The sequence below is a fragment of the Marmota flaviventris genome, chromosome 1, assembly GCF_047511675.1.
Source record: "Marmota flaviventris isolate mMarFla1 chromosome 1, mMarFla1.hap1, whole genome shotgun sequence".
In the NCBI taxonomy this organism is placed as follows: domain Eukaryota; kingdom Metazoa; phylum Chordata; class Mammalia; order Rodentia; family Sciuridae; genus Marmota; species Marmota flaviventris.
In genome coordinates, this window is record NC_092498.1 from 161,775,735 (window position 1) to 161,800,054 (window position 24,320).

Below are 24,320 nucleotides of genomic sequence, written 5' to 3' on the forward strand. Positions count from 1 at the left end.
GAAATCTTTGCTGTAAGAACAAGACTCAGCTGAAATTAAGGGGAGCAGAGAAAACACACACACACACACACACACACACAAGCGAGACAGAAAGAAAGGGAGAAAAATAGAATCAAAGTAGGCCAGCTCAGTAGGGTGCATGATGACTTTTTGTCTCTAAATGCATTGTGACTTTGAGCACTGAGTAATTTCCCAACACCGCAGGGTTAGACACAAGTTGTATGAAATAATGTCATTTCAGAAACTATTTTTACCCACCTTTCATGCACTGTATCTAATAAAACAAATAATGAACTTCAGTAACAAGAAATCTTACATTTTTCTATGACAGTGACTGACAAATAAATCTTTATTAAAAATAATGGCCAATAATCCCAATCTCTTAAATAGTGGTGATCACCTCACACCAGTTTCAACCAAAGTGGCTTCTTTTGAAGTCACAGTTGATTTCTAGCTTCTTCTTCTTTGTTTGTTTGTTTGTTTTTAACAGCTTTATTAAGGTACAATGACCAAAAAAGAACTGAATGTATTTAATGTGTACAATCTGATAAGTTTGGACATTTGCAAACACCCATAACACCATCACCGTAATCAAAATCACAGGCATACCGAAAATCTCCCCAAATCTCCCCTGTGTCACTTTTGGGTGCCTGCATAGTAAGAACGCTTAATATAAGACCTATCCTCTTAGCAAATTCTGAAGCACAAGATGCTGTACTATTAATCCTCCCCCACCCCCCCAGTATTGGGGATTGAAACCAGGGCCTCATACATGTCAGGCAAGGGCTCTACCACTGAGCCACACCCCTGACTTCTAGTCAGGATGAGCTGCTTGCCCAAGTGGTCCTGTGGCCAGGAAGAAGCCGACTTCAGACAGGAGTCGAGGTCTGTGAATCCAAAAGGCCATTCCTGAGGTGGAGTCCTTTCCTTCATCCCAGGGCCACTGCTGTTGGTTGTCTGGGGACCTTCTCCAATTTTGACATTTTGAGGATATTTGCTTTTTCCCATTTTTCCCATTTTTCTTTTTCTTTTTCTTTTTTTTCTACCCCAAAGAAATTTACTCTGAATCATGAAGCCATCTGAATCATTTAAGAGCATGCTATTGGGATCCAGCAAGTTTGGGGTTCAAATTCTGGCTCTACTGCTGATTAGCTGTATAACAGAAGGTCACTACCTACCTACCTTCCTGCCTGCCTTCCTATCTATCTGTCTGCATTCTTTCTTTCTTTCTTCCTTTCTTTTCTTTTCATTTTTTTTTGCCTGTTGTATGCTTTTTAAAAATTTTGTTCTTTTTAGATATATATGACAATAGAATGTATTTTGACATATCATACGTAACTTTCCATTCTTGTGGCACATGATGTGGAGTTTCATCTAGGAACATAGGAAAGTTCTGTCCCATTTATTCTTCTGTCTTTCCTATTACCATCCCCCCTTCCCTTCATTCCCCTCTGTCTCATCCAATGAACTTCTATTTTTCCCCCATGCTATAGTGTGTTAGCATCAGAGAGAACATTCAGCCTTTTGGTTTTTGAGATTGGCTTATTTCACTTAGCATGATAGTATCAAGTTCCATCCATTTACCTCCAAATACTATTATTTCATGCTTCTTTATGGTGAGTAATGTTTCATTGTGTATATATATCACATTTTCTTTATCCATTCATCTGTTGAAGGGCACCTAGATTGGTTCCATAGTTTAGCTATTGTAAATTGAGCTGCTATAAATATTGATGTGGCTGTATCATTATAATATGCACCTGGAGTGGAATAACTGGGTCAAATGGTGGTTCCATTCCAAGTTTTCTGAGGAATCTCCATACTGCTTTCCATAGTGATTGCACCCACTTGCAGCTCCACCAGCAATGTATCAGCGAATCTTTCCCCCCATATCCTCGCCAAATTTATTGTTCCTGGTGAGATGGAGGTCACTGTATTTCTGTTCCTCAGTTTTCTCATGTGCAAAATGGAACTGATAATAGCAGCCCCACTCCAGGGGTAATGTGAGGATTAAATGAAAAAATTCCATGTGAAAGAATGTCCTATAAACAGTCATTACTGATATTTTATCATTCATTCAACAAATATGTGGTAAGTACTGTTATTCAGTAAGAGTTTATGGTTCCCTGGAATGCACCCAAATGGAAGGTTATTATGCTGGGAACCATCACTATGGGGTGTTACAGGAACCCTAGGAAGGAGTATCCAAGCCAACTGGGGCAGGCCACAGAAGGTTTTCTTCCTTTCTTTCTTTGTACCAGGGTGCTTAGCCACTGAGCCACATCTCCAGCCTTTTTTTGTATTTTATTTAGAGACAGGGTCTCACTGAGTTGTTTAGGGCCTCGCTAAGTTGCTGAGGATGGCTTTGAACTCTCGATCCTCCTGCCTCAACCTCTTGAGTCGCTGGAATTGCAAGTGTGTGGCATTGTGCCCGGCTCAGGGAAGGTTTTCTGAAAGAAGTGATATCCAAGGGGCAACTGAGGGATGGGTAGAACATTGGAAAACAAAAAGTGCATTATAAACAAGGGTGCTGTCACCCTCTGACACAGAGGATGGTTTGTCATAATAAGGTTATTTTCTCCATCCAGGGCAAAGGTCAGGAAGCTTTCTGCTCATTCGTAAAGATCTGGGCTTTCTGAGCTTAGGGCTTCTCAAATGTGATATAAATGCATAGCATCCACCGGGACCCTCTGTGTTGCCCCCGTGTTCCTTGAGGAACGAGAAAAGGGATGCGGGGTGGGGATGTGGCTCAGTGGTACAGTGCTTGCCTTGGCATGCATGAGGCACTGGGTATGATCCTCAGCACCACATAAAAATAAGTAAATAAAATAAAGATGTTATGTCCATCTACAACTAAAAAAATATTTAAAAAAAAGAAAAGAAGGGATGTGAACACAAAAGTTCAAGTTGCTTGCCGTGCCATCAATAAAATAATCCTCTGTCTTCTGCCGGTGTCCATAAACTTGAGGAGTTAGCTTACAAGAAGAAGAAGTTCCCAGATCCTTAATGACCTCGCCAAGCCAACTCAACTGATTTTTTAAGACGTCTAATAAAAAAGGAACTAGTGGTTCTTGTCCTTTTTTTTTGTTGTTGTTGGTTTCAAAACATGAAGCAGATTGGGAAGCTTTGCAGAAATTCATTTGTAAAAAGTCAAATTTTATGTTTCCTCTCAGATGTTCTAGCTCTTCCCAAATTCATGATTGAGAATCTCAGCCCTCTTCTGGAAAATGCTTCTCAGCACACCCGGGTTGCTGTGGTCACCGTGTCTGTCTCACCTCACACTTCTCTGGTTGGAGGTCCTGTGATTATTAATGCAAATCCTGTGGTCCATCCGTTCATGCTGTCTCAGAGATCCACACACCTGTGGGATGTAAGTATGTAGGTGAACAGTATGATCACTTGGTACCCCAAGGGCTCTCAAATGAAACTGTCATCCTCTGCCTTCTCACTCCCTATTGTATGATATTAACTTAGCACCCTCTCATTGGGACACTATACTGTGTTGGATACTCTTAAAAATTAATGGGAGGGCTGGGCGTGTTGGCACACCCCTGTCATCCCAGTGGCTTGGGCGGCTGAGGCAGGATGATCATGAGTTCAAAGCCAGCCTCAGCAAAAGTGAGGCGCTGAGCAACTCAAAAAAAAAAAAATAGGGCTGGGGATGTGGCTCAGTGGTTGAGTGCTCCTGGGTTCAATCCCCAGTACAATTAAAAAAAGAAAAAATCTGTGGGAAGATCATGATCCATTTATTTTACAGACATTTATTGAGGCTCTGATCAGATGCAGGCAATGCATTGACCTTGTGATATTTACTGGTTTAGAGGGATGTATATTAATCAAGGGAACATGCATACAAGCATAGCATTGTAAATGTGACCAAAAGCCATGAAATCCAGGCCCACAGTTCTGTGAGAGCACCTAGAGGGGACCTTTGACCTGGTCCGGATTCCTGAGAAAGAGCTACATGAAAAGTCATCTGCAGAATGGGAAGGAATTAAGTAGATGAAGAAGGAGAGGAGCATTCCATGTCAAGGCATGGTGGAACAAAGGGGCGGGATAAGGAGAAGAGATTGAAATCGATGTGACAGGACTGAAGCAGAAGCAAGGTGACAGATGAGACAGCAAAGGAGGTGAGGGGCAAAGCCTGCATGGGCTGTGGGCCTAGATATACCATCTAGCTATGATCAAGCTATTTTCCCAGTGGGGCAGTGTTCAGGCAGGTTTACTGCTTATTATAAGAGCTTCGGGTTCCTTAAGATCAGGGTCCCTCAAATATGGTGCAACCCACTGTATGCGCAGCATTCCCCTGGTCCCTGTGCATTGCCCCTGTGGAATCTGAGGGCAAGAGAACCACCATGAACATGGAGGTCACATTGCTTGTGGGCTGTAAGTAATAAAGTCCTTATGAGCAACATGTGGTTTAGGGGCGCCACCTGGTTTGGTTCCAGGCTGCAGCTGAGTTCAGGTCTTCCTTGTGCCTCTCATGCTCCTTGGGACACTGGTTAGCAGAAGCCTATGCCTCTTTAGGCAAAAGGAGGAGAACAAAAGAACAATCTCAAACTCTCATGTATATTTCAAGACCCAAGTCTCCTCCGATCTCATTGGCTAAAGCAAGTCACATGTCCAAGCTAGGGGGGGCGGTGGAGAAATATGCTCTATTTTCAGTAGAAGGAACTGCAAAGGCAATTCCTTTAGTAGAAGGAACACTGAAAAGGACATGAGTATAGGAAAGGGTAAATCATCAGAGACATTAAATCCTCCCACATTTAAGAAACCACTGGAGAGTCCTACAGAAAAAAACAAAAACAAAAAACAAAAAACAAAAAAAAAAACCAATTGGCTTCTATCTTAAAAGGCTCACTCTAGCTGTTGTGAGGGAAACAGATTAAAAGGGGCAAAGGAGATCTGTTATGAGGCTCTTGAATAACTTTGCCAAACCTTGTTATCCTTAGATTTTTAAATTTGCTTCTAACTACAGTTTGGTGTAAAATGCTATCTCATATTGTTTTTTTTTTTTCATAGGATATTTGTTACAAGTCTAAACAGCAGCAAAAGGTTATCAGAGGGTTGAGTACTCCTCCTCTTCCTCCTGCTCAACACTTTCTTTTCCTACCTCTTCTTCTCCTCCTCTTCCTCCTCTTCCTCCTCCTCCTCTTCCTCTTCCTCCTCCTCTTCCTCCTCCTCCTCCTCCTCCTCTTCCTCCTCCTCCGTGTGTGTGTGTGTGTGTGTGTGTGTGTGAGAGAGAGAGAGAGAGAGAGAGAGAGAGAGAGAGAGAGAATGAGTGCACCATCACTATTCTAAACACAGATTTTGGAGCCTGACAAACCCACTTTTCAATCATAGCTACTACAATTAGTAACAACATGACCTTGGGTAAATTACTTGACTTTCTGTGCTTTTTATTTTCCTTATAATAAGGTGTTAACAATAATACCACCTCATTCGGGGACTGATGGAAAGTTTCCATGAGATAATATATGCAAAGTATCATCTTACTGCTTGGTCCATGATAAGCAGTTAACACACAATAGTTGCTGCTATAGCAGATACATTTCCAATCTAATCTAAGTAGCCATATTATAGACAGCCAAAAAATAATAATATAAGGAAGATGTGGGGGTTGGCGAGGTGGCTCAGTTGTAGAATGCTTGCCTATCATGTGTGAGGCACTGGGTTTGATTCTCAGCACTGCACAGAGATATGTAAATAATAACAAGGTCCACTGACAGTTTTTTTTTTTTTTTAAAAAGACAATAAGAAAAATGTGGCCACAGTATCAGAGCTATTTAATAGACCAGCTCTAGATAGCTTTAGAAGCAGTTTGATTATGAAACGGTTTTTGTAGCCCAGAAATATTCCTGCAGATAAAGGCTACATGAAATGGATTGATATCTAATTCTATAATATTACAGTAAAAAAGGGAGAATATACTGTTCTATTTGGGGTTTAGCATATCATTATCCTTTGTTGGACTTTCTACCTTGACACATGGGGGATTGTTTTGCAAAAGACTGGTTGAGCTTAGCCAGGCCACTGGCCAAGTATTCAACAAAACACCTCGCCAAACAAGTCTCTTGGAGAAACAATAGCAAACAATAATCACATGAACTGATGATATGGATCCATCCATGGGAATGAGACATGGTATGCTCTAGTTACGTTACCTTCAGATTCCTACCTGTCATTGAGGATCGCGAAAGGGGCTGTCCAGGCAGGATGGGGAAATGAACCCAAGTCACCTTTTAAAAAAAAAAAAAAATTTATTTATTTTTTAGTTGTAGTTGGACACAATAACTTTGTTCCATTCATTTATTTTTATGTGGTGCTGAGGATTGAACCCAGGGCCCTGCATGTGCTAGGAGAGCGCTCTACCACTGAGCCACAACCCCAGCCCCCCAAGTCACCTTTTCTATGCTCACTTCCTGTTCTCTGGATGGGAGGCATCCACCAGAGGGGAACTTAAACCATCTTCCTGTCGACTTTCAGTTCAAGTGCAATTAATGAGAATTTTGGTTGACTTAAAAAAATGTTCATCGAGAGCTGATATTTGTTGAGCCTGATACTCAAAATGGACACAGTTGCTATCCCTTTGGGGATCCCAGGAGAGGGCAAACCATGTGAAAATGGCAGCTGGGGCATAGGACCGTGCTTCTTGGATCAGGAGCTCTTTAAGGACAAAGTTGTTGTGCTTAATTGAGGCTGGAAAGCCCCATAGATCCTAAAACCAGGTTATGATATTAAATGAACTTATCAGGAATCATTAGCGTGTGGAGAACAGAAAGAAAGCTCTAGCTTTAAGCCCCAGCTCAGTTACTATGAGTGGTGTTACTGTAGGCAAAATTTCTTACTCCTGGGCTTTAGTTCTTCATCAGCAGCTTGGGGGATGCTAGAGCATTTATTCGCTCCATGGGAAAACCGTGAGACTTGAAGAGATCCTGTCCAGCCTGGGGCATCTGCTCAGTAGACAATGGTATTGGATGCCAGGTATTGCTGACTTTGATGGAACTGCGACAACACCCCTCTGTGTTCCTGTCCGCGGCAGTTCTGGCCGACACGAGGGTGTTGGGAACAGATGGGCAGGGGTCAGGCCCGTGCTCTGTCTCCAAGCGCAGCATGGATTTCCCAGCTAGGTTATATAACCTGAGCTTCAGTTTCAGCCTCTGTGAAGCGGGATGACATTAGGACCTCTCTCTCAGGTTTGCTTTGATGATTAACAGAGGCAAAGAGTAGAAAGTAATCCTGGACTCGGAGAGAGTAATCAACAAATGCTAGCTCTGCTGGCTGAAGGTTGGCTGGGTGACATTATGATCCTTTTGTTCTCAGAACCACAGTCAGCCATGTGGGTAGCCTTGTCCTGGGGATGGGCTTTGGAATCAGAGTGGCATTTGTGCCCTGCCTGTTCCTTGTTGGATGATCTTTCAGAGTCTGTATTTCATATTTGATTATAAAATGGACATATTAACATGTCAATCACACTGTTTTTTTTAAAGGGTGGAATGATGTAATTACTAATAAGTGTTTGCAGTTAACACATAGTAAGTGCTCCATACATGTAAGATCTTAGCATTTTCTTAGACTACATTATCATCACAGAAAAAGGGTTCTTGATTTGATAAAGAGTGTCCAAAGACGAGTGTCCAACCCCTTCTACTGAGTATTGGTACTCAATAAAAATCTTTGTTTTCCACTATTTCACTATTTCCACTAATTCTAAAAAAGAAATATTTAGAAACAGTATCCCCAAAACTCCTGGTATCATGGCAGACATGGAAATGACATTAGTGATCTCATATGAGGGATAAAGAAAACCAAGTCAGAGAGCTGAAGGACCATCGCCAAAGTGCACCAGAGGTGGGACTGGAATCCAGTTCTGAGCATGCTCCACCTCGGCGGTGGGGGGGTTGGGGGTTGAGGGGGTGAGGGGGTTGGGGGGTTGGGGGCGGTGGGGGATTGTCTCAGGTCAATAGGGCAGTTCAAGAGTCAGTGTAGAAGCCATGAAGGGACCTAGAACAGGACATAAAGGTGAGTGAACAAGGGAGGGACACAAGGGACTCTGACTCTGCCATGTGAGGTCCTAGCCATTTTAGATTCATGAAGAGCATGAGTGTGAAGTCAGAGGGAGTCCAAAGTCATTGCACTTCTACCTGTGAAAACCTGGCCACGCTGCAGAGCTTCCCCAAATCTCCAATTTCTGCACCTAACCCTAATACCTACTTTGCAAGGATAGATTGAGATGTCAGGATAATCCTTGACCAAATTAAAGTCTGGGAAGGTGGGAAAGATGGAGGAGAAATCATTTGACACGATATGAGTGAGCTTCAAGATTTTTTTTTTTTTGTATGAGGATTAAACTCACAGGCACTTAAGTACTGAGCCATATCCCCAGGTTTTTTTTGTGTGTGCGTTTTATTTAGAAACAGGGTCTCACTGAGTTGCTTAGGGCCTTGCTAATTTGCTGAGGCTGGCTTTCAACTTGAGATCCTCCTGCCTCAGCCTCCTGAGCCACTGGGATTACAGGGATACGCCACTGTATCCAGCTTAAGTTCAAGATTTTTATGCCTTTTTAAAAATGTTAATTTAAACCTGGGCATGGAGGGGCACAGCTATTTGGAAGGCTAAAGTGGGAGGATCACTTGTCCCTTGGATTTTAAGGCCAGCTAGTGAGAGACCATCTGAGAAATGAAAACAAAGGCAAAAACAAAAACCTAACAAAACCCATAAAACAAAACAAAACAACAAAATGCTGACCAATATTGGAAATTGTAGATCTAACATATTCCCTATATGTCCTGATGAAGCCAATTGTTTGCTCCACGATTCTGCATTTATTTACTTATTATTATTATTTTTTTAAACTTAGTTACTCACCACTGGAGTACCCAAGCTGGACTTTGAGAGTGTGATGCTCTATTCCCTGATAATCTATGCCAAAGACAGCCAAGGGGCAACAGCATCCCAGACCATGTTAATCCAGATTGTAGATGTGAATGAGCCGCCCACCTTCACCGGATCTCTTGCCCCTGGAAACCAAGGTACTGAGGGTCTCTCCTTGGAGGAAGAGGGCTCCTGTGGATGTAGCTGTAGGCTCTGGGTCCTGGGTGCTCTATGGCACCCAGGCTATAAGACTGATCGGGACAACACTGACAACAGGAGTGACCCATGGGTTACATGAAAGGGTATACTCACTTGTTCATTGATTGTGGTGATACATTGATTTGTGTGGTTACAGTGCACCAAATTTATTCTCTCGTTTGTGTGATGATTTAATTAGGAGTGTGTCTATTAAACTGGAAGCTTTGTGAGGTCAGGGACCCTGTCTTTCTTGTTGTGACTGCTACCACTTAAACATCTTTGTCTTAGTCAGTTTTTTGCTGCTGTAACTAAAAACCTGACAAGAACAATTTTAGGGGAGGAAAAGTTTATTTGGGGCTCAAGGTTTCAGAGGTCCCAGTCCATAGACAGCAGGCTCCATTCCTCAGGGCTCAAGATGAGGCAGGACATCATGGAGGAAGAGTGTGGTGGAGGGAAGCAGCTCACATGGTGATCAGGAAGCAGAGAGAGACTCCACTCTCCAGAGACAAATGTAGACCCCAAAGCCACGCCCCCAATGCCCCCTCCTCCAGCTGCACCCACCTGCCTCTAGTTACTGCCTCCCCCGCCCCTCATACCAGGGATTGAACCTAGCAGCACTTAACCACTGAGCCACATCTGCAGCCCCTTATTTTTATTTATATATATTTAAAAATATTTTTTAGTTATACATGGACACAATATCTTTATTTTGTTTATTCATTTTTATGTGGTGCTGAGGATCTAATCCAGTGCTTCACATGTGTGAGGCAAGTGCTCTCCCACTGAGCCACAACCCTAGCCCTCCTTTATTTATTAATTTATTTTTTATATTTTATTTAGACACAGGGTTTCATTGAGTTGCTTAGCTCCTTGCCATTGCTGAGCCTGGCTTTGAACTCATGATCCTCCTGCCTCAGCCTCCCAAGCCACTGAGATTATAGTCATATGCCACTGTGCCCTGCTTAAATTTTTAAATCTTTTTTCCTCTAGCCTGACACATAGTAGATATTAAATAAATAGTGCCTATCATCATCATTACCATCATCATCATCATCATAACTATTGGCTTAATTAGAAGCACTCTATGAAAACATTTGTACTGAGCAAGTATAATACTCTTATTTTTATCTAAAATATAGAATGAATGCTTTTTTGGGGGGGGGGTCGGGGATAGCATGGTGTGAAACTCCTTCAATCATATCTCTTTTACCTTTTCTGGCAGTTACTGAGATTTATATCCTAGAAGACACTGTCCCGGGCACCATCATTTATCGAGCAACAGCCAAGGACCCAGAGGATACTGCTTTGGAGGTAATTTTTGTTTTAGAACAAAGAATATCAATGTCTTGAAGTTTTCTGCATGGTTGCATGCAAATACAAAGCCACGGAGACCATCCAATCACTTATACCCACTGCTCAGGTCCCAAACATACCTTAGAACCTTTTAGGTGACCGTGACTGAGGTCTGGGATGTCTGGGCAATTGCCTACCCTCTGCATTCCTTCTTGTGCAGGAAGGTCCAGCCTCATCCTAAGGTAACAGAAGATGCCCGGCAGTTTTCATTTTGTTCTTGGGATTTCTGGCTGCACGCACTGTAGAGAAATAATGCCCCTCACCTTATTTTTCTGGCAGAATTTATGTGTGACTCTAGGAAAAGAACTCTACCTCTTGTCCTTCCACTTTATAATGCCCCAGAGAGGGAAGAAACCATGGAATTAGTGCTAAGAAACTTGGGTTTAAGTCCTCACTTAACTAATGCAAATCACCCCACATTTCTGCTTTGTTGGTTTCTACTGTAAATTTGGGGAAATGAAACCTGCTGGTATCTCTTCTCTTGTATGGCTTTTCTCCTCTGGTCAAACACAATGAATGTGAAAGTAGTTTTCCAAATGTAAAACGTCTTGCCAATGGCGGGGCTGATATTGCTGTCTTAACTTCTGATGCCATATGAAATAGTATGGCATTATTAAACTACAGTGGTTTTAGCCAATGGATTTATAGGCAAGAATAATACATTTTTAATGTTGTCTTGTTTGCCCAAACTGGCTAAAAAAACGAGAGACTTGTTCATGTTGAGGCCATCTGCTCAGTATTTGCAGGTCATGTTACTAGATCTTTGTTTATTTTCTTTTAGATGTAGCTGGCCACTAATATTTGGGGCACAGTCCACACGGTTTTTAAGATTATTGAATACACTTGAATAATGAGGCAAAGGAACGGTGTCACGGTTGTCACACTCCCCCACATGCATTTGTCTTCTCCTCCTCCCAACAGTGTTTGGTCACATCCAGGATTGGACTGGAAAGGTCACAGCTTCCTTTACAACACACAATCAAATCATCTAATCATGCGTATTGCTCCAAATCAACATGTTCCAGATTATAGTATTAAAATCTAGCACTGAGCAGCTCCAGCCACCCAGGAATCAGATATCATATTGAAATTGCTTCTTGGGTGTTCTCCATGGTAGCTTGCCCACAGTGTTAACATTTAGGATGGAAAACGCATGACAGTCCAATAGGGGTTAGCTGTGACTCCAACATGCAATCACCATGACTTACCAGACAATTAGTGCAAGTCATTCGCTTCGAATGACAGACCCCCAAATGCTTGCTCACACAGATTAAATGCTGCTGGATCTTAGCCCTATACTTTTCTCAGAAGACAATCGGTTCCTGGGCCATATTTGGAAGGACCAGGCCATGTTCTTTGTGAATTTTACTAAACATGGAATGACATTTCCATCGTGACATAGGCCGTGGAAACTTTACACTTTGACACACTCCTACACACATCCTCTAACACAATAGACTAGACCAGATGTGCTATTCAAGTACTCTGGCGACTGGATAACCACATTTATTTGTCAGGCCAACTCAGAGGAAAATTGGTTCTAATGTGGGCAAGACCTTGCCACCCACCGTCTTGGAGCCTGATATGGATGATGATCAACAATAACATTAATAAGCCTTAAGTATATATCACGTGACAGGTGCTTAATTTGTTTCATGAAGTCCTCGTATTAATTCCTAAAGTAAATGCTATTGTTTGCTATGTTACCTAATGGATCAATGAACTAAAAAGTACTGTGTCTTCAATTTATAGATTAGGAACATTCACCTAAACAGCAAATAGCTGAGTTGAGATTCAAATCCACGTCCCGTCTTTTTCCAAATCTTGGTGTTTCCTAAAATACCAGCAATTCCCAAAGTGCGTTTCACAAAACAGAAGTTTCTCCAGGTGCTCCATCAAAATGAAAGATCTTGTGACAGCATGATTTGGGGGAAAGAATGTCTATATATCTCCCCTGAATTCACAATATGTTAAATGCTTTCTGTGATTGTCTAATGAGACTGTTTGTTAGATGGGGATTGTTCCAATTGTTCGTCCATAGCACTTCAAAATGTATCAGCTTATAACATTTCATGGAAGGCTTAACTGGAGTCCACAGAGTACAAAGGTTGCACTAGATCCCACCGTAAAATTGATATAATGTGACCTACCTGTTGGCTTCTTATTAATGATGGAAGATGCAAAGCCATGTAAAGGGCATTGCCCAGGGAATAAATGTTACTAGAAGAAGGCTGGATTTCATCCATATTCAGATCCACATGCATTTCAGGAGTAGGGCTCTTCATGCTGTACTGCCACTGTTTGGTCAGCTTTTTTGCTGCTGTGACTAAAAGTCCCAACCAGAACAACTGTAGAGGAGGAAAAGTTTATTTGGGGGCTCAGGGTTTCAGAGGCCTCAGTCCATAGACAGCAGGCTCCATTCCTCGGGGCTCGAGGGGAGGCAGGACATCATGGAGGAAGAGTGTGGTGGAGGGAAGCAGCTCACATGGTGATCAGGAAGCAGAGAGAGACTCCACTCTCCAGAGACAAATAGAGACCCCAAAGCCACGCCCCCAATGCCCCCTCCTCCAGCCACACCCACCTGCCTCCAGCCACCACCCAGTTAATCCCATCAGGGGTTCATTCACTGGTTGGGTTAAGGCTCTCACCATCCAGTCATGTCTCCTCTGGACCTTCCTGCACCATCTCACACATGAGCCTTTGGGGGACACCTCACAGCCACACCATAACAACCATTGTTACTCCACATTTTAAGGATTCCTGATACCATGGTGCAAGTGGTGCTTTGAGACAGAAAACGTGGCACCTCTCATCCTTACAACAAAGAAAAGTTGAACCAACAGAAAATCAACAACCTTTCTTGAACTCACCAGGTCAAAATTCCACCCCGAGATCTGGAGAGACAGGTGAATCCAGAGTATCACAGCCACGCTCGGCTTAGCTATAGTGTAAGCAGATGGAGCCGTGGTGGGTAGGAAGACTTACATGGTAGTGTGGAATTATCAGAATGATCAGAGGCTAAGTGTAGAGTAGAATGTCAGAGAGAAACTCCGTGGGCCACAATGTTGGACAGGGGGACACTTGCATGGGTTTAACCACCAGGAACTCTACCAGGTTCTCCTGGTGAACATACGAGAAAGATCTTGGCAGAGGGAGGAGAAGAGAATCCTGTGAAATAAAACTAAAGCCTTCTCCGTGGCAAAGCACTATTCTCCCAGGTGAGAGAACGGAGACTTTGAGCCTTATCTCATCTGGGATATACACATATTTTTACAGATGAATGTATTTATATATGCCCATGTGTGTACATGCACACACATATGCACATGCACATGTAATGTGTACCTCTAGACCAATTCAAGCTTTACAAAATCAAACATAAAGAGAAAATATTGAATAAATCCAAAGGGCAAATAAACCACCAAACCTACAGAGAGATAAGGATAATAAGTACAGCAGACTTCTCATTAGAAACCATGCAAGTGAAAAGAGTGGAATAAAATATTGAAAGGAAGAGAGAAAAAAAACAACCAGCAAGAATTCTAATAAAATTAAAAAAGAATTCTATATCTAGTGAAATTATACCAAGTCATCAAGTTGCACACCTCTTTATGCTATTTTAATTGTCAAATATGACTTAATTTTTTTTTTGGTGGTGGGTACCAGGAATTGAACTCAGGGGCACTCAACCACTGAGCCCCATCCCTAGTCCTAATTTGTATTTTATTTAGATACAAAGTCTCACTGAGTTGCTTAGGGCCTCATCATTGCTGAGGCTGGCTTTGAACTTTCATTCCTCCTGCCTCAGCCTCTTGAGCCGCTGGGATTACAGGCATGCGCCACCACTGTGCCTGGATTTTTTTTTTTGTTGTTTGTTTGTTTCTTAATGGTGAAATAAATTTATTCCTTAAAAGATATCTTTCAAAGTAAGGTATTGTGCCTTCGAGTGTCTACAGAAACAACATCTTATGAAAATGGGCTTAGCATTTTTTTTTGGACAAGCATTTGCAGTGGGGCAGTGGGGGAGGGGCAAGAGTAGGTGCAGAGTAGGAAGGGCGAGATTAGAATGTGACAGGGATATTTCCACAAAACAGGGTTTCATGTCTGCAATTCAAGGTAGAATAGCTGATTCAAAGTGCCCCCAAAATTAGTGACACATTTCAGAACATAGATCTTTGAACATATGCTGGCATTCTATTTACAGACACTTATTTTCTTTGACGCATCAGATATTAGGACGTAATCTACCCAATGCACATCCTAATAACTTACTGGAGAGTTTTAAAAAGTTCCAAATAAGGAGCAATTTCTGAAAGTTTCATGGTAGTTTGTGAAGGAGAAAAACAGATATGCCATTCAATGATAAATATAAATCTACATCTATGGATTCATTATCTTTCCCTCCTTAGTAAAATAAGGGTACCAAGTCAGGGTAGGCCACCGATAAACATGTGGAAATAAACATTATCTTCCCATCAGTCAAGTGTGTTGACTGAAGGCTGACAATGATCAGCTTTTTATGGGAAAGTGATATTTGGAATTTCTAAGGGGCATAATTAGTGGCGGAATCATCAAAAGGCTCAACAATTATTCTGCAGCCGAGCTTATAATTATGGGTCTGAGGATTTTAATTATATACTCCTATTTTATAACTCAGCTGTAAAACAAACATAAAAGGGAAGAAAAAAGATGAGTCTATGGCATTAGAAACCAGAATATGTAAATTTCTGCTTTACAATTTGAGGTGGTAATTCTGCTTTTGATGGATTGTTTAAAGTGCAATCGTTTTGGAAAAAAAAAAAGGCCTCTGTCCTTTCCTTTGAATAGCCTCTAGTTTTCAATTTTTATGTTTCACAGGTGTGAAGAAACATACATCAAATAGGCAGAATGCATTCAGCGTTGGAAATATTAAGTCCTGTCATTTCAGTACATATTTTGTAGGCAAAATTAATAAATAGGAGTCTATTTCTTCTATGAGCCATAATTACTCTGAGAATGTATTAGGACTCAGGGTTGCAAAGAAGAGAAAACATACAATTTCATTACATGTATATATTGTATAATCTTAAATTGATCTCCTTAAACATTTGTCCTATCTTTATAAAAACTTTCAAAATTCTTTTTTTTTTTTTTTTTTGGTACCAGGGTTTGAACCCAGGGGTGCTTAATCACTGAGCCCCATCCCCAGACCATTCTTGTATTTTATTTAGAGACAGGGTCTCACTGAGTTGCTTAGGGCCTCACTAAGTTGCTGAGGCTGGCTCTGAACTTGAGATCCTCCTGCCTCAGCCTCCCAAGCCACTGGGATTATAGGCATATATCACCACGACCGGCTCAAATTACATAGCCCATAAGTGTTACCTACAGTTACCCTACAATGCAACAGTACACTAGAACTTCTTGCTCCTAGCTTACTATCCATCAATTCTAGCTTATTATCCATCAATAAACATTTCCCCACCTCCCACCACTGTTCCTGGCCTCCAGTAACCCCAATCCTATTCTCAACTTCTTAGAAGATCAGTTTTTAAAAATTCTTCCTATAAATAACATCATCGGGTACTTGTCTTGCTGGGTCTGACTTATGAAACTTCACAATCTCCAGTTTCATCTATGTTACTGCAAATGACAGGATAGCATTTTTTTTTTATGGCTGAATAGTATTCCTTGTGTAGATGTGCCACATTTACTTTATCAGTTGATGGACATTTAGGTTGATTCCAATGCTCTTCACTGTTGTGAATAGGGGCTGCAGTAAACATAACTGTATAGATATCTCTCCAACATACTAATTTTATTTCTTCAGATTATACCCCAAGGTTAGATTGCTGAATCGTATGGTCATTCTCTTTCTAACTTTCTTGAGAAAACGCCATACTGTTTTCCACAATATATATACTAATGCCCATAAACAGTATGTAAGAGTTCTATTTTCTCCACAAGTTACCTTTAGACTTTTTGATAATAGCTCACCGGGCTGAGGTGATATCTCATTTTGGTTTTGATTTAGATTTCCCTGATGATTAGTGATGTGGAACATTTTCTAAAAATTTACCTGTTGGTCATTTCTATATCTTTTTACTCCAGAATATGTATTTAGATTTATTGACCCCGCCTCCTTTTTTGGAACCAGGGATTAAATGCGGGGACACTTAACCACTGAGCCCCATCCCCAGCCTTACTTCGCATTTTATTTAGAGACAGGGTCTCACTGAGTTGCTTAGTGTCTTACCATTGCTGAGACTGGCTTTGAACTTTCCATCCTCCTGCTTCAGCCTCCTGAGCTGCTGGGATTTCAGGCGTGCACTACCACTCTCATTTTCTTTATAGAAATATGTATTCAAATTCTTTATCCATTGAAAAACTTTTGGGAGAGAACAGTTTTTGCCCTTTTAAGGTACTACAAAGATATCAATATGTCTGCAAAGCAAAGAATGAGTAGAAGTTACAAAGTTGATATTGGAGATACATAAATGTTGGAAAAGACTTTGCATTTAAAAAAATTTTTTTTAGATGTTCATAGACCTTTATTTTATTCATTTATTTATACATGGTGCTGAGAATCGAACCCAGTGCCTCACACATGCCAGGCAAGCCCTCTACCACTGAGCCACCACCCTAGCTCCTGCCTTTTGTTTTGATGGATGTGGGATTCCCTTGGAAATCTTTGGATGGGGGAATACATGCTATTATTTACATAAAAAATCAAGTTACCTTCTGTTTAGAGAAAATGGACTATACAAAGTCAAAAGTGCAAGCAGGGTAACCATTGAGAGGTGACAGCAATAATCAAGGTGAGAGATGATGGTGTGAGAGACGATGGCACCTCGGTCTAGGAGGAGGCAGTTGGGATGGGGAGGAATCATTGATTTTTGTTTATTTCCCCAAACATTTTATTATTAAGCATTTCCAATGTACAGAAAAGTCGAAAGAGTTGACCAATGGAGTGGTCACCCACACACCCACCAGTAGCCTCTGGTTACTGTATGATTTCCCAGTTGTCCATTCTTGTATTGATTTCCAGTCCCTTCTATTCTATTGAAGCGGTTCATAGTAAGTTGCTTTTTTTGGCGGGGAGGGGTTACACTGGGGATTGACTCCAGGGCCTCATCCAGGTTAAGGGTTCACTGATCCCAGTGAGCCACACCCCCCGCCCTGTGAGTTGCCAACAAAGGTTCCCTTCATTCCTAAACACATCGGTGGTTTGCCTACATTTCCAAGGCAATGTTGACAGATCCACAGACAAATTGGATGTGGAGTGTCAGGGAGAGGGAGGCGTCAAGACAGCTTCTTGGATTTGGGCCTGAGCCACTCACTGAAGAGGAATGGGGTTTGGGAAGAGCAGCCAGTGAATTGTTTGGGGGCAAGTTGAGACTAAGAAGCCAATTAGGTAGCCAGGAGGAGTAGCAACCAGGTTAAAAACAAACAAACAAACAAACAAACAAACCTGGAGTTGAGCATAGACACTGGAGCTGGAATATTAATGAGGGGCTATCAACTTGCACATGGGATCTACAGACCAAGATATGAGATGCCCAGGGAATAAGTGTGGATACAGAAAAGGCTCAAGGATGAAGTATGAGGGTGTCCCAACATTGACAGGTGAGGAGAAGGCTTGAGAAAATGAGGCTGACCAGGACTAGTCAGGTCAAAGAAGAATTAGGAAAGTAGAATTTCTACCAGAAGTCCACAAAGAAACGTATTTCAGATTTTCTCCCATTCTGTAGGCTCTCTCTTCATGTCATTGATTGTTTCCTTTGCTGTGAAGAAGCTTTTTAGTTGGATTCTACTCCATTCATTGATTCTTGATCTTACTTCTTGTGCTTTAAGAGTCTTGTTAAGGAAGTCAGTTCCTAACCCGACGTGATGGAGATCTGGGCTGACTTTTTCCTCTGTTAGGGGCAGGATCTCTGTTCTAGTGTTTAAGTGTCGATCCACTTTGAGTTGAGTTTTGTGCAGGGTGAGAGGATGTGGGGAAAAGGCACACTCCTACATTGCTGGTGGGTCTTCAAATTGGCACAACCACTATGGAAAGCAGTATGGAGATTCCTCAGAAAACTGGGAATGGAACCACCATTTGACCCACCTATCCCACTCCTTGGTCTATACCCAAAGGACTTAAAATCAGCCTACTACAGTAATGCAGCCATGTCAGTGTTTTTTAGAAGCTGAATTCACAACAGCTAAGTTATGGAACCAACCTAGGTGAATGGATAAAGAAATTGTGGTGTATATACACAATGTAATATTACTCAGCCTTAAAGAAGAATGAAATTAAGGCATGTTCCAATAAAGGGATGGAACTGTAAAATCTCATGCTAAGTGAAATAAACTAATCTCAATGATCCAAAGGCCAAATGTTTTCTCGGATATGTGGATGCTAATTCACAATAAGGTGGGGGGCACTAGGGAAGAACAGAGGTACTTTGGATTAGACAGAGGGGAGTGCAGGTAGGGGAGGGGTGTGGGGAAAGGAAGGCTAGTGGAATGAATGGGACATTATTACCCTATGAGCACATATGATTACACCACTGGTGTGATTCTATGTCATGTACAACCAGAAGAATTTGAAGTTACACTGCATCTATGTAGGATGTGTCAAAATGCATTCTACTGTCCTGTATAACTAACTAGAACAAAATTTTAAACAAAGAATTAAAAAATGTATTTCAGGAAGGAGGGGTTGATCTAGCACTATTGAGCTGTCCAGGTAGTTGAGAACGGAGACGCCCAATCATTGAATGTGGCGATATGTGAATTGCTAGAACTCAGGAAAGTGTGTGGCGCCCAGCAGGGGCTCTGGGAAGGAGTGGATGGAGAGCTTTGGTGGTCCTTGAGAAGTGAGTTAGCACAGTGGAGTCAGGAGACAGAAAGTTTGGTTGGAGAGGCATCAAGGGACTGTGAGATGGGGTGAATAGGCGTAGTGGGCAGGGACAATTTTCAAAGAATTTTCCTGAAAAGCAGAGTAAAGAAATTGGACAGTACCTGGAGGAGAATGTAGATCTGAGTGAAATTTTCACTTTGGAAAGATGAGAAATATTATAACATGTTTTATGCAGAAGGGGGCAATCCAGCTGAAAGAAGAAAATGAATAATGCAACTGAGACTGGTAGTCATGGCCATTGTGATGGCCTGGAGTGGGCAGTGGGTGGTGGCATCAAGGATATGAGTGGAGGCTGGATGCGGTGGCTCACGCTTGTAATCCCAGGGGCTGGGGAGGCTGAGGCAGGAGGATCAAGAGTTCAAAGCCAGCCTCAGCAACTTATTGAGGCCCTAAGCAACTTAGTGAGAACCTGTCTATAAATAAAATATAAAATAGGGCTGGGGATGTGGCTCAGTGGTTGAGTGCCCCTGAGTTTAATCTCTGGTACCCCTAAAAATGCAAAAAATAAAAATAAAAAAGAATATGCATAGAGAACTGGGCTTCATCTGCAGTTTATAAAATGGGAAAAAGACACTGTCTAAGGGGACATGGGCAAAGAGGTTGGAAATAACAGTGACATTTTTTTTTTTTTTTTTTGCCAAACTAAGAATTATTTATTGGGTACTTATTAGTGCCGAATAATGTTCTAAGCAGCAGGGCTTTAGGAGTGAATGAAACAGACAAAAATCCCTGTCCTCATGGAACTTATTGTCCAGAAGCAAAAAAGATTGATTATGCAGGTCACAGTGGTACAGGCCTAGAATCCAACTCGGGAGGCTGAGGCAGGAGGATCATGAGTTCAAAGCCACCTGCAGCAACTTAACAAGGCCCTAAGCAACTCAGTGAGACCCTGTCTCTAAATAAAATATAAAAAAGGCTGGGGATGGGGCTCAGGGGCTAAGCACCTCTGGGTTCTATCCCTGGTACCAAAAAAAAAAAACCAAAAAACAAAAAACAAGCCAACAACAACAACAATAAACCACAGCTGTGCTCAGTGTTAAGAGGGAGAACGTGTGTTTGTCTGTGTGTGTAGGAGGGTCATCCTCCAGGAATCCATAATTGAAGACTACTCAGGGAAAGAAAATGAAGATTTGGCAATGATTAACCTGTGCAAAGTCAACAGCCACCCAAACAACCGAGTGCTTTGACATTCACATGACATCACCTCACCTGGGTGTTGCCTGCCTACACAACTCTTTGCTCACGCTTATGGAAAGGAAAAATGTTCCCATCTACTAAAAACATTCTTCGAGCTGCTGAATGTAGTTAACACAGCAATGACGTGCTTTTACCTAATTGAGTTGTGGTATGATGGATATTTCCATGCTCTTACAAAATTGTATTATGTGTTTTTGTGTTTTTCCTTCACATAACCAGGCAGTGAGTGGGCCCTGGTCTTCATCACAGCAGACTGTGTTTGGATGGGTGTGGTGGTGCATGCCTATAATCCCAGCAGCTTGAGAGGCTGAGGCAGGAGGATCCCTGGGTTCAATCCCTGGTACCAAACAAACAAACAAACAAAAAGAAGTGTTTGCAGAATCATTGAAAGGATTCATTTCATTTCTGAGTTGTACCTAGTGTCCTGGTCTTCGACCGGAACCCCACTTCAAAAGAGAAAGAATGTGTGTGTGTGTCGGGGGGGAGTTTAAGTCATACACTATAAAATTTCTTGAAAAATTCTGGAATGTGATGAATCATGTAGTTTAGTCATAGGCTTGCCAAATGAATTTGAGCATGGAGGTACTAATCTGAGTTATTCAAACTAAGAAACAATTTTAGATATGTAATTGGGCGAAAGGGTTTTTTAAAAAAAGCTTTAATTTTCTAGGAAATGTCTTCATTTCTCCACACAAAAGGCAGAGGATGGGAGAAAACTACAATGTTGCTCTTAATACATATATTTTTGGGGCAGTGTTTCTTTATAATTGCAAAACTTGCAACACTCTCCACAAGAGGGCATGCGAGTTTGTAACATTTCATAGCCAGTAGTCACCCCATTGCTATGTCATCTTGCAAAGGGCAATGTACACTGAGCATTCAGCGTACATTATTACTAGTTTTGCTTTACAAATTACAAGTGTATACATTCTGATGATGCTTGCTTTTCTTTCTTTTTTTATTTTTATTTTTTGGGACTGGAGATCAAACCCACAGGCACTTAACCACTGAGTCACATCCCCAGGACTTTATATATATAAATATTTTTTTTATTTTGAGGCAGAGTCTCTCGGAGTTGCTTAGGGTCTCATTAAATTGATGAGGCTGGCCTCTAACTTGGCAATCCTCCTACTTCAACCTCCTGAGTGGCTGGGATTACAGGTGTGTGCCACTACGCTGGCTTCTGATGGTATTTTCTAAATGTTAAGGCTATTGTCTTATAGAGATGAATGTGCCTGGGCATGATTATTGAAGGGATGTGTATAAAGAAGTCAATAATTTCAGCCCATTCGCAGAAATCCAATGAACAAAGATTGGTCTGTTCAAAGCCACCACTTTGTTGAAGACCCAACAAGGAAAAGACAGAACAAAAATATTTTGTTGTTCATGTTGAAAAAGAATTTTTTTGCAAGACTAAAAACAGAATTGTAATAAAATATTATTTTTTAGGAGGATTTGTTTCATTAAAGTATTCCTGAAAACATTTGTTGGGACAATGGGAAAATAGCAAGGTAATTCATGCTAAATGTTACCACATTTCTTTACCTTGAATGCAACAATAGAATCAAGTGGAATTTTTTTTTAGCAAACACAGCTGCCAAAGCCCCTCAGTTTAAAAACTCCCTGAACATTTTAATAGGATCTTGAACACCTTTCCTGACAGTCCTGGGATGCCTTCTCACTTGCTGGTAGCAGGCATCACTAATTGAATATGACACTTCTCCACCCTGAGATCACCTTTTTTTTTTTTTTTTTTTTCTGCCTACAATGCGTTGGGTAGCCCTAACCAATCAATTCAGAGTTGAAAAGAATCCCAGTTTCTATCAGTTTATCAAAGCATATGGGGCAAAATTAAATGTTACATCTAAGGTAATTGATTTCTAAACGTAGGGACCAACTCTGCTTTCTAGCATGATTCAACCAAATATTTATTTCAGCTTCTGTGACAAAGGAAGTTTTAGCTGGGTGTGGTAGCTCACGCCTGTAATCCTACAAATCCAGGAGGCTGAGGCAGGAGGATCAAAAGGTGAAGGCCAGCCTCAGCAATTTAGCCAGGCTCTTTCTCAAAATGAAAAATAAACAGGGCTGGGGCTGGGGCTGGAGCTGGGGCTAGGGTTATAGCTCAGTGGTAGAGTGCCCCTGGGGTTCAATTCCTAGCAACCCCCTTCCAGAGAAAAACCAACCCCCCCCCCCCCCCCGAAAAATGACAAAAACATACGCAGTGGTACTTTTTCCCACATCCTGTTGGATCCCATTTCACCATTTTCTTCCTGTTGGGCATCTGGCTCCCACCACCTCCACTGTGCTTTTACTTTATTCAGCCATAGAACATCTCTGTGTGTTTCTTACAGGCTGAAAGAGCAAGAGGTACCTGAGAAGTTACATCTCTTTCCCTTTCCTTGATTGACAGCTCTGGGGCTTAGCATAGACTCCTGAAACCGTCTCCCTGGGACTCTGAGATCATTGCACTTTTGCTTGATTTCCTCCCCTTCTCCGTCTTCACCAATTTTCTGGAAGCTTTTACTAAATCACCTGCACATACATTTTCATCTCAGGGGCTGTTTCTGGGGAAACCCTTAAGACACATGTTCAAAACTAAGGTGGCTGAAGCAAACTGCTGAATTGCACATGATATACCAGCTCGAGGGCTGGTATATTAACTAGATATTGGGATAATGTATTAGAATCATAAAGAAGTTTGCTTTAAGAAGATTGAGGGCTCTTAGCGGTCCTGTGGAAGTGTGTAAGTGGAAAACTATTTCTATCGCTTATAAAGTGAATGTAAGAGAGTGCTCTTATACTTTGGAGGAAAGTAACAAGATGTTATGAGAAACCTCAACAACTTTTAAGGTCATGCACAAGATCCGTGGTACTTCTGTCTTAGCAAATGCTCAGGGTAAAGTGCTAGTACTTTTTGCATAGCCCTAGGATGAACATGCAAGCCTATTCTACAATAATTACTGTGTCTGGAGTTTTATCTGTGTTATACTTTGAAGCTCTCTTCTTAAATGATGTATCTCTCAAATATGGTGTATATATTACTCAGCCATTAAGAAGAATGAAATAATGGCATTTGCCAGTAAATGGATGGAACTGGAGACTATCATGCCAAGTGAAATAAGCCAATCTCAATAAACCAAAGGCTAAATGTTCTCTCTGATATGCAGATGCTAACACATAGTAAGGGGCGGGGAGAATGGAAGTGCATTGGATTAGACAATGGTAATTAATGGAAAGGAGGGGGATGGGAATAGGAAAGACAGTGGAATGAATGGGACACAACTTTCCTATGTTCATTTATGAATACCCAACCAATGTAACTCCACATCATGTAACACCTCAAGAATGGGATCCTAATTAGAATAAGTTATACTCCACGTATGTATAATATGTCAAAATACATTCTACTGTCTGGGGGGTGGTGGCACATGCCTGTAATTCCAGTGGCTTGGGAGGCTGAGGCAGGAGGATCGAGAGAGTTCAGAGCCAGCCTCAGCAACTTAGTGAGGTGCTAAGCAACTCAGTGAGACCCTGTCTCTAAATAAAATATAAAATATGGCTGTGGATGTGGCTCAGTTGTCAAGTGCCCCTGGGTTCAATGCCCAGTACCAAAAACAAAACAACAACAACAACAAAACACTACTGTCATATATATCTAAAAAGAACAAATAATAATAATAATAATAATAATAATAATAATAATAATGATTTAAAAAAGAAAAAAAAAAACCCTGCACCTCTCCAATAAAAGGTTTTGTAGCAGATCAAAAATCATTAGCCAATCTTTTTGCTTTAAAATGAACACAACATATTT

The 24,320-nt window shown here is 41.4% G+C and overlaps 1 protein-coding gene across 1 annotated transcript in view; it reads left to right on the top strand.

Annotated features, from left to right (window-relative positions):
- The first annotated feature begins 3,196 nt into the window (after positions 1–3,196).
- Positions 3,197–24,320, top strand: part of LOC114107192 (cadherin-related family member 3-like) — a 56,863-nt gene continuing 35,739 nt past the window's right edge. The window contains exons 1-3 of the mRNA XM_027954547.2: positions 3,197–3,370; positions 8,861–9,032; positions 10,295–10,383. Of these exons, the coding sequence (XP_027810348.2) occupies positions 3,197–3,370; positions 8,861–9,032; positions 10,295–10,383 (435 nt within the window). The remainder of the gene's footprint in view (positions 3,371–8,860; positions 9,033–10,294; positions 10,384–24,320) is intronic.